The 11,707-nt window shown below is 35.3% G+C and overlaps 1 protein-coding gene across 3 annotated transcripts in view; it reads left to right on the top strand.

Moving 5' to 3' along the window:
• zgc:153935 (uncharacterized protein LOC777611 homolog) overlaps positions 1 to 11,435 on the top strand; it is a 16,326-nt gene extending 4,891 nt beyond the window's left edge. Inside the window, exons 2-10 of one of the 3 annotated variants that reach the window (XM_056452395.1) lie at positions 401 to 470; positions 4,434 to 4,562; positions 4,687 to 4,815; positions 5,000 to 5,152; positions 5,262 to 5,429; positions 5,528 to 5,702; positions 9,741 to 9,782; positions 9,912 to 10,189; positions 10,838 to 11,435. In XM_056452395.1, the coding sequence (XP_056308370.1) occupies positions 426 to 470; positions 4,434 to 4,562; positions 4,687 to 4,815; positions 5,000 to 5,152; positions 5,262 to 5,429; positions 5,528 to 5,702; positions 9,741 to 9,782; positions 9,912 to 10,162 (1,092 nt within the window). In that variant the 5' untranslated portion in view covers positions 401 to 425 and the 3' untranslated portion in view covers positions 10,163 to 10,189; positions 10,838 to 11,435. The remainder of the gene's footprint in view (positions 1 to 400; positions 471 to 4,433; positions 4,563 to 4,686; positions 4,816 to 4,999; positions 5,153 to 5,261; positions 5,430 to 5,527; positions 5,703 to 9,740; positions 9,783 to 9,911; positions 10,190 to 10,837) is intronic. The other 2 variants (XM_056452394.1, XM_056452396.1) reach the window with 2 other exon arrangements.
• Positions 11,436 to 11,707: the final 272 nt, after the last annotated feature.

Raw genomic sequence — 11,707 nt, 5'->3', positions numbered from 1 at the left:
CAAGTAATAAGAATCTTTATTTGGTATGGCTATGTTTTGTTGCTGTGGAAAAAGTGACGAATCTGCCAACTGCAAATGTGAATAGCTTACATCTGGAAAGGGACACCAGTTAACACGGACACCAGTTAAACTGTAATACTGGAAGTAACAACATTAAGCCAAAAAAAAAATAAATAAATAAATAACGTTTATTGCTAAAAATTGGCTAAGACCAAATTTTCCTAAAACTTAATGACCACAATTATTTACAGATTACTGAGCTATGAAGGTGTCATTTTGTATACATTTTATTTACCATTAGTATAATTTGTCTGTTCATCCATTTGCATATTCTTCTACACGTGTCCATCTTTATTCGTCTATCACTTCTTTGTGGTTATCTGTCTGTCCCTCTGTCTAGACCAGGGGTGCCCAAACTTTTTCTTATGAAGGGCCAAAAACCAAACTTGATTGTAGACTGTGGGCCAAAGGTAAATCTACCAAAGTGTATTACAATAATTTTTCCATGACTAACTTTATTTATTTCCTAACATTTAAAAACAACTACAAAACATTGCTTTAAATAATTTCATCTAATGCAGTATATATATTTTTTCATGTTTTATAATGAAATAATTACAGTAAAAGCATAAATAATCCCATTAACCACAATGAAGTTCAACGCTGAGTACACTAAACTGCACGTGCCTTTGATTTGGTTTGCTCGCACATGTCTTGTACATTACCCTCTATCCTACGAGTGACAGTATTTACAAGTCACATTAATTTTAAAAACAAAACAAATTACAAGATAAACAAAAGGCTACATTAAAATCTAAATGACCATCGTTGTCAGAGATATTCACCCTAGCCAACCTCCTCATCATTCTTCCTCTCTGCTCAAACGTGATGGTGGACCAAATCAAAGGCTAACAAGGGCCAACTTTGGCCCACGGGCCCTAGTTTGAGCATCTCTGCTTTAGACAGATAAAAAATACCTAAAATATGGGGATATTACATAAAGTCAATATTAGTTTATTATATTTTGGCCCAATCCCAATTCTATTTTTGTACCCCTACCCTTTCCCCTTCTCCTTGGCCCTTAAAACTGAGTGTGAATGGGAAAGGCTTCAAAATTTAGCTCTAAGAAATGGGACAGCACTACAGCACCTGCACACGTCAACGTATGTCATCGCGATCTCATGCTTCATATGAGATTGATGATCACGACTGCTGTAGTTATTCCAGTTGTGTTAAGGTATATATCATGTTATCATAACAATCTAATGTGGCAATAAGATCGTAACTATACTGCGCATTTGCACAGTGGCCATATTCATCTATGTAAAACACACAAAAACAACATTAACATTATAGCAGACACTGTAAAAAGCTCATTCCCAGCCACTAGACTTTTCTGACAGAGGATTCAAGTGTCATCAAATGTCAGAATGTTATGGTACTGCTATACAGGAGTTATTATTATGGATTATAGATAGCGAAAAGCATGAGGGTAAAACAAGAATGTGGTTAGAATGTATTAAAACATATTCTTGTTTGTTGTAAAAATTCGTAATAATGATAAAAATACTAATTTGTGCATTTCCTTTCTTCCGTGTGCAGCTATTCTGCCATTGTGGCTGGTGTATTCTGGGAAATTTTCTTACCCCTTGGTTTTGAGCGTGGTCCTGAAAAATCTTCGTTCAAAGGGCTATCTATCCCTTCCCCTTAGCCCTACGCCTTCAAGCTAAAGAGAATTGGGACAATAAGTGGATGGGCTAAGGGGGGAATTGGGATCTCCATTAGATATGCCCTAAGCCTAAGGCACTGGTGTCAAACTCAGTTCCTGGAGGGCAGCTCTACAAAGTTTAGTTAATGAAACACACTTGAACAAACTAATTCTTAACTAATAAGTCCTTCAGTGTTGTTTGTAAACTACAGGTAATGTGTTGCAGTAGGGCTAAGGCCCAATCCCAATTCTACCCCTTAGCCCTTCCCTTTACCCCTACCCATTGTTTTGCGCGTTCCCGTGAAGGTGTAGGGGTGTCCCAATTCTCTTTAGCTTGAAGGCGTAGGGCTAAGGGGAAGGAGGTAGATAGCCTTTCGAACTGAGATTTTTCAGGACTACGCTCAAAACCAAGGAGTAAGAAAATTTCCCAGAATACACCAGCCACAACGACTGCTTGGCTGCACCCGGAAGTAAGGAGATCCACAAATTTGTATTTTTTGTCATTATTATGATTTTTTACAACAAACAAGCTAGTCATGGGCTGGTATAAGATTCTGATGGTATGATAACCTTGGATGAAAATATCACGGTTTCACGGTATTGTGATTACTGCTCTAAAATATATTATTTTAAAATGTCTGGATAAAAACAAAATATTTTAATTTGGGAAACGTTTAAAATATTTTAGAGCAGTAAACATGTCAGGCTAAATAGTTCAAATAAATTTTTTTCGATTTAAAACAGCAATTTTGCATATTTTTTCTGCTGAAGAAACTGTTGTCCTTAAACAACAACAAAAAAAAGTCAATAAAAAAATCTTACTCATACCTTTCCTATAGCAGAAAATTGTTTTAAAACCTTGACTTTTCCAAACCACAGTATACCTTGAACACGGTTATCGTCCCATGCCTAAAACAAGCACGTTTTAATTTATTCATAACTGCGGTTGTGTTTTACCGTCATGCTTTTAAAAGAAAAGCTAAAATAAAAACCGCTAAATTTCACGACCTATAATCCACAATAATAACTCCTGTATAATAGTCTCACAACATTCTGACACTCGGTGACGCTCGAATCCCCTAGACTAGAATCCCAATTCTACCCCTTAGCCCTTCCCCCTCTCGTGAAGGGGTAGGGGTGTCCCAATTCTCTTTAACTTTAAGGCGTAGGGCTAAGGGGAAGGAGGTAGATAGCCCTTCGAACATAGATTTTTCAGGACCACACTCGAAACCAAGGGGTAAGAAAATATCTCAATATACACCGGCCACAACGGGAGTATAGCTGAACCCAAAAGTAAGGAGATCCACAAATTAGTATTTTTTTGTAATTCTTACTAATTTTTACAACAAACAAGCATATGTTTTAATACAATCATAACCGTGTTTGTGTTTTACTGTCATGCTTTTAAAAAAAGCTAAAATAAAAACCGCTGAATTTTGCTATCTATAATTCACAAAAATAACTCTTGTATAGCAGTCCCACAACATACTGACATTCGATGACACTTGAATCCCCAGTTAGAAAAGTCTAGTGGCTCGGAATGAGCTTTTTACAGTGTGTGCTATAATGTTAATGTTGTTTTTTGTGTGTTTACATAGATGAATATGGCCACTGTGTAAATGCGCAGTATAGTTACAATCTTATTGCCACATTATATTATTATGATAACATGATATGCCTTCAGTGATTTCCTAAAGATAAATACCAAGAAATAACACAACTGGGGGCGACGCAGTGGCGCAGTAGGTAGTGCAGTCGCCTCACAGCAAGAAGGTCGCTGATTTGAGCTTCGGCTGGGTCAGTTGGCGTTTCTGTGTGGAGTTTGCATGTTCTCCCTGCGTTCGCGTGGGTTTCCTCCAGGTGCTCCGGTTTCCCCCACAGTCCAAAGACATGTGGTACAGGTGAATTGGTTAGGCTAAATTGTCCGTAGTGTATGGGTGTAAATAAGTGTGTTTCCCAGAGATGGGTTGCAGCTGGAAGGGCATCCGCTGCGTAAAACATGTGCTGGATAAGTTGGCGGTTCATTCCGCTGTGCAACCCTGGATTAATAAAGGGACTAAGCCGAAAAGAAAATGAATGAATGAATGAACACAACTGGAACAACTGCAGCAGTTGAGATCGTCAATCTCATATAAAGCATGAGATTGCGATGACATATGATGACGTGTGAAGGTGCTGTCCCATTTCTTAGGGGTAAATTTTGAAGCCCTTCCCTTTCACACTCTGTTTTAGGGGCAAGGAGAATGGGTAGGGGTACAAAAATAGAATTGGGGTTGGGCCTAAACTCTGCAGGGCTGCGGCCCTCCAGGAACCGAGTTTGACAGCCTTGCCCTAATGTTGATGATACACAGGGTAAATTTTTGAGCAATGTTGCTGGGCAAGATTGGGAAATTATGTCATGAATGCACAGCCAGGGGAGACACGGGGAAACCAATTACGGCAATGAGTTATAGATACAATATTCTTTCCCATTCTTAAGTAGTAAAGTAGCCAAGCAACATTACTTTGCCAAACTGCCACATTGCCCAAAAAGTTGCCCTTGTGTATCATCAGTATAAGGCATTGCTAGTCTTCTTGGGCTATTAATATGAATTCTTACATTTAACCTCCTATACAGAATTCCCAGATGTGCCTTAACCTGCTTTTTAGAATATTTTTTATTTAAAATCAAAGATTATTGGAGTATCTGTTCATGTTTCTGACTGTGTGATGCTGCTACCATCAGCCTCTCTGCCAATTGTGTGAATATTGGAAGAATGAAATTGTGACCAATCACAATGAGGGTGGTAAAAATGTGCACTGGGAGAATTGCCGGCCACATCTATGGGCTACAAATAAATGGGAAGTTGCAAAGGTAAGTACATTTTATCATTAAAAACCATCACCTGTTGCATTGACTTGTATATTTGCTGTCAGTGAACAAAAATCAATGTCTATTGACTTTGTTGACTGCATGTTTTGCATACTTCTATCAACAGGCATATATGCCACGTGGGCACAAACAGCATTGTGAGTTTGCCCAGTTTGATATTTCTGCCATTCTGAACTTTTTGAGTGTCTGTAAACATTTCAAGCCATTTTTGAGTAAGGGGGAAAATGTGAAAAAGGTAAGTGCTGTTTTCTACCCTTAAGATTTTTTTTTTCGATGTTAAATCATTATAAAACTTTTTATCCGTTTTTTCTCCAATATTATTTTGTGTTGGAAACTGGCTAAACTATATTATTACAGATATTCAAACATCAAATCGCACTATAAAAAATAATTACCATTGTCTCTTTCAAATAATTCAGGTAATAAATGTACGGAACGTTGTGATGCACTCCCCTGACCTCAAAATGAACAGTGAGGATATGAACAGACACCTTGAAACAATTTTCCAGTTTGCCGATATGCTTAAATCCAAAGTGTCAGCACTCTCAGATTTGAGAGAGAAGATAAAACAGGTGAATGAAATCCTGATTATGATAAGGCTGTTTTTTTTTATCAAATCCTTTTATTATTTATACATGATTTCAGCACTTGACTGAAATTTGTTTCACATTTCCTGAGTAGTTCAACAACATTTTGGACAAGAATTTCAATCAAACAGAAGTAGATGGTCAACATAAAGATCTCAAGACTGTGGGAGACTTCCAGGAAGTTCTGAACCGTGAGCAACAAGCCTTGAAAGACAGGATTGATTACTTGATCACACACTTTAAAGGGAACTTTGATAAAAATGTAAGTACATCAGAAATAAAAGTAAAATATCAACACTTAACTCTTAGTTACTTATGAATTGCCACCATGTTTGTTCTAAACCCTGACTTTGTGTTAAGGAAAATCCACAGGACATGACAACTCTCATGGAGTTTCTGCACCAAAACAAAGATCTTCTGGAGAATCTAGGCCCTGAAGTCGATAAACTTAAAGGGATGCAAACAAAGTTAAATCAGCATGAGAAACAGATCAACAACTTGACAAACAGAGTGGGCCAATTAGAAAAGGTGAAAGGTAAGAAGTTCCAAGACTCTGATTTAGCAAATGATGTTTTACACAGAACATTTGAATAATGTTTTCACTTATGCCGAGTTCAGACTGCATGATTTTTAAAGTAGTGGTGTCACAAATGTTTTCACACTGCATGACTATCAAGGGTAGCCTTTCGTCAATGCTTTGTTTAAGATGGATTGGCGATAAAGGGGTTTCAAATGGCATGACTTTACAGTAGGAAGAATCAATTTTGTCTCGGTCCGCAAACTACATCTCACAACCAAACACACGTGAGAAGTGACATGGAAACAATGTCACGTCACATAGTATATCATTTGTTATTAACTAATGAGAAAAAAGCCTTTAGTGGGGTGGAGGATATACTTATTTTGCTCACATGGCTTTTGAAGTGAATTAGCAATTTCTCCTCAACTTCTTTTCTTTTTTGACCTGGTTGTGATATTGCACAGATGACACAAGAAACAGACTTTATTTTCTCAGATCGCGTCTTTGATAGTTCACACGGTGTGATTGTTACTTAAGTGAACGAGCACCGATTTACCTGTCATTTGAGGCATTTGTTGGCGATTTCTCAAAATCTGTCGGCGAGTCAAATTCACGGCTAAAATCATGCAGTCTGAACTCTGCATTAAAGGGATGGTTCACTTAAAAATATTTATTTACTCAGTATTTACTCTCCATGAAGTGGTTTCAAACCTTTATGAGCATCTTTCTTCTGTTGAACACTTCTTTCTTTATATTAAGAAAACTAAACCTGGATACAAATATTTACAAATACTACATATTTGTAAAACAAACTTTAATACAAATTTAACAGAAGAAAGTAAATTTTTTTACAAGTGAAAGGTGAGTAAATGATGACAGAATTTTCATTTTTTGTGAAGTATCCCTTTAACTCTGTTAATTCCATTTGAATGAAAATATTATAACTAAATGCGGTTTCTTGATCTGCACATTATGTATATTAAATGAAGAATTCCAAAAGCATATATGGTAAGCAATTTTTTTCCTTGACATTTGTATGTGGAATATTTAAATATTTTTGGACATTTAAAAAGTTACATTTAAATGGAATATCTAATAACAAAAAAAACTGTTACATTTATAATATAATTGATATTTAATATATCTAGGTCTTTATTTATATAGCACCTTTAAAAAATTGTTGACTAAAGGGATTCACAGGCAGATCAAAATACAAACCTAGTAAGCAGAATTGCAAGTATTCTATCCAATATTTTAAAATAAAAATAAAACAAGAAAAAACATAGACATCAAATAGATTTTAAATCAGATTTCAAAATTAAGCTAAAATTCATGAGTAAGCTTGGAGAAAACGTTAGTTTAAACCAGGGATGCTCAACCCTGTTCCTGGAGATCTACCTTCCTGGGGTGCGTTTCACAATCAACAACGTAACTCGCGGCTGAACAATCACAGTACGATGCATTGTTTGGGAAAAAAAACAATGTAGTGATGAGTGTTTCCCAAAACCTGTACTTTCTCTGTCGCAGATCCATTGTTTGAACCACGTTCGTTATAACATAAAACGCCCATAATGATGCTGTAAATGGGGTGGAGTAACTACTTCTTTAGAGAAGAACCCCATAATTTCTTTGTGCAAATTATATTGTTTTCCTCGCACATGCATAAAAAATAAAAAAAAAATAAAAAAATATATATATATATCGTTTTTCCATATTAATTGAAATATGTAAATAGCACATATAGGGCCTGTGTTTCCTTTACAAATATTATTGACAACATTACATATTCTGTTCTAAAACATAAAATCACTTACAAAAGCTAACATGTATTCTAATATCATAAATAAATCATAAAAATAAATAATGAGGCTATTTACTAAGAAATTAAATGTAATATTTATTATTTATTAGGAAATGAAATAAATCATATTTTAATAATAATATTAATGATGATGATGTTGATAATTATTATTATAATAATAATAATAATAATAATAATAATAATAATAATAATAATAATAATAATAATTATTATTATTATTATTATTATTATTATTATTATTATTAAGTAAGATATTGTTTATTTATTTTTTTGGAAAGTCTACTTTTACAATTTGACACATGTAAACAACTGCAGAAATGTTCTAACCAACAGGCCCATGTCATATACAGTACAGATACTTAATAAATAAACTACTTATAATTAAAAGCATTAACGTATGCTATGTTTTTTGTTTTCACAAGCTTTGGAGATGTAACATAAATTCCGCTTTTAAATAATAGGTCACCTATAGCTTTCGTCATGAGCCACGGCTTTGTTCAAAATGGCATAACTGTTTTCAAAGTACACTGCGAAGGGAATGCAATTGTAAACATGAAGATCGCTAAAATTGAACGGTAAAAATACGTTGAAAGCAAATTACACCCTAGAGGAATGACTATAATGAGTTTTTAAAAGTAAATCATTTCAAGTTTAAATGTTAGAATGTTCTAAACGAATAGGGCATAGGGGGATAGCTGGGAATAGAACACAACCAGGAACTATGTTTCTAACTACAGCTCCAGAGGTGTAGTTGCAAGCATAAAAGTTTGCGACGCAGTTTGCGAAAGTTCGTTGGAACGATGGATTTATGAAATGCCAAATCAATGAACTATGCTTGTAGCAACGGAACTGGCAACCTTAGTTGGCTAACTATAGTTTTTTGAAACGCACCCCTGCTTAGTTCAGCTCCAACCCTGATCAAACACACCTGAACCAATTAATTAGGACCTGAGCAGCACTTGATAATTACAGGCAGGTGTGTTTGATGTATTTGCAACTGAAATCTGCAGGAAGGTAGATCTCCAGGAACAGTTGAGCACCCCTGGTTTAAACAAATGCTTTAAAGATGTTAATGTAGGAGGAGCTGTATCATTAAAGATAGTGTGTATATATTAACACATATATGGTTTTATATTAGTAATAACATTACTTATGTCTGAAGTTTTTTCAATCTTAACTCTTGCGTTATTGGTAGGGGTGGGCAAAGCGAGGCTTCATGAAACACTTAAACAGTCTAAGCTTCAAAACGTTTTGAAACCCCACTCTTTTATTATAAGTTTTTTCTTTATTGCACTGGAACAGCTTCAGCAAAGAACAGTTGAGCAAATTGAGGTATTAAACCCCACTTTGTCGAAATGAACCTTCGAGTGGTTAAGTGGAGCTGTTAGGGTTTCTGACTATCATGCGGGGATAGTGGGTTTGAGTCCAGGCTGATATAGCTATTTTGAAATGCTTTAATATCAGTTTGAAATGCTTTGTTCTTGTATCGTTTTGTTTCAACATTGGTCTGACATCCGAATAAACACTTTGTGAATAAATATGTCTTGGTTAGGTCACAAAAAAGTTGCTAGATCAGACACAGTTGTGGCCAGAAGTTATCAAGAATTATTTATATTATTAATTAAATTTCCCATTGTGTATTATTAACTTCTACCCAAAACCTAATCCCAACTATCACAGTACTGTAAAAATATTAATTATTGTTTTACAGTGTTACAAAAATGATGCTAAATTGATGGCAAATCCACAGCTGTATCATATCTAGACTACACCATAAAACAGAAACCTGATTAAAATACATAAAATCATGATTTTGGAGTCGGGATTCAAACCCAAAGGTCATTTGAAGCACAGTAACAACATGCACACGCACAGTCCACTAGGCCATATGAGACAGAAGTTTTCCTGACCCCTGTCAGTCAAACGCAGATTCTCCAGGTCTTGAAACGCTTCAGAACTGATCGATGCTTTGAATCGCTTTAGTCACGTGACCAGGTGGTTCAAAACACTTTAGTCACGTGACCTCAGTGTTTCGGATCATGCTTCGGTTCAGTGTTTCGAAACACTTGCACTTCGGGATCTCGACAGTGTGTCGAAATGTCAATTTCACGTCAGCCATCCCTAGTTATTAGAGCTAGGGTTTACAGTCACACCAAAATGAAGTGTTTTGTGATGTGAGTAGTAATGCACTATGTAATCTTAAATGACTTTGACTTGTCTTGTATATACAGAGACCACAAAGACAGCTGGACAATCAAGCAGTCAAATAACAAGTTAGTGTTTTAATATGTGTTATTATATGTAGAATGAGTAAATGACCCTGTCAACAAACTTTTTAAAATATGAAATATATTTTAAACAAATGTTTATATTCTTCTGTGTTCATTTGTTTCGATTCACAGATTATTCTAAGTTTATCAAAGACAACACAAGTTGGTTGGTTAAAACTGTGAAGAACATTGATCAAATTCTTGATGATCTCTCTGACTTGCACTGTGAATCAATTGCAAATGTCAGAGCAAAGCCAACAAAACAAGCGATGATGAGGGAACTGCTTCTCTACATGAATTGTGAAAGTATTGCTAAAGACTTTTTTAACGCTTTGTTAAAGCATGAAAAACGTCCTATGGAGGAACTGCTCAAAGGCTTATAGGAGCCCATAATCATGTCCTTTGGGAAGGTATGGTAAACAATCACTGACTGATCACCTGTATATCTGTACATTTGCGATAAAATGAAGCAAACAGATACTATGTTTCCATTCAAAAATGCGCAGTAAATTTATGTGCAAAATTGGAATATTATTTTAGAATAAAGCACAGATGCCTTCCAATAAGTCAAAGAGAACAAAATCATCACTCCCTGTTAAACTGCTGCCAAATATCAAAATGAAAAATGGAATTTGCTGTGGTAGGAGAAGCCAATGTGGGTCTTTTTTAAAATAACAAATTACTTTTGCCCCGACAACAAAGACATAACTTAATTATAACTGGCTTTTAGTGGTGAAGATGGTCAAGACAATTCTGGGAGGTAATAATACTGAACCACTTTGATGACATATTTTGGCTAAGGGATTTTAGAATAAACAAAACAACATTTCTGATGTTTTACAATGGGTTTGGTCCATTTGTTTGTCTCTTAATGCCGTTCCATCATGCCAATTTTTCATTCCATCAAATCAATTAATGATCTCTTAAAACAAAATCATGTGACTTAGGAATTAAGCATTTTTTATGCGATGTTCCTAAATGTGCATAAAAATAGTTGGATGGAAACATGGCCACAGAGGTGTTTTATCTTTTTACTTTTCTTTTTCCCTTTGTTACAGACACATCACCGATCAGCCTCCCATATAATTGAATAAGATTTCAATTGGCAAAGACACATGAAGCAAAAACCTGTGCACAGCAACGGAACGCACTAGTTTGACTTTTTTGTTACAGGGATGCATTCATTACTGTTATGGAAAGTGCGAATTTTGCCTGCATGAAAGATATCTCATATAAAGATTTAATATATGGCAACGTAACCAAATCACATATGATATACAAGTTCATGTTTGAATTTCACAGATATAAAATGTCATATAAGCACATGCTTTGTGCAACATGTATTGCAAATCAGCAATTTATATATGTATTTTTTTCCAACCATTACACATGTACATACAGTATGTTAAAATATATTAGCTATGAAGACAGCAGAGATAACTGGAATGAAGTTGAACAGATCTTTGATGTTAATGTGGCAGGATTACAGCATCTTACAGTATAAGCGCAGGGTATATTTTTATTGACTTTAAGAATTGGATTTCGATGTAACCAAACATCTCGGTGCATAAAGTGCAAATCTTGTTATATCAGATTGTGGAATAGTTTGTACTTTTTCATGTTTTTTATATATACTTGTTCTCAGTTTTAAATAAATATCAGTCTAAATTGTTCATACATGAGCAGTTTTTATTCATTTTTTTTTCCATTTGACCTTGATAATGAACAATATGTATGAGTATAAGTTCACTGGTTTGAATCCCAGCTAGACCAGTTAGCATTTCGGTGTGGAGTTTGCATGTTCTCCCCGTGTTCACTTGGGTTTCCTCCGGGTGCTCTGGTTTCCCCCACAGTCCAAAGACATGTGCTATAGGTGAATTGACCGTAGTGTATAAGTGTGTGTGAATGCAAGAGTGTTATGGGTGTTT

The sequence above is a fragment of the Danio aesculapii genome, chromosome 25, assembly GCF_903798145.1.
Source record: "Danio aesculapii chromosome 25, fDanAes4.1, whole genome shotgun sequence".
NCBI lineage: Eukaryota > Metazoa > Chordata > Actinopteri > Cypriniformes > Danionidae > Danio > Danio aesculapii.
The sequence above is the reverse complement of the archived record's forward strand: the minus strand, read 5'-3'. Positions and strand labels throughout refer to the sequence as shown.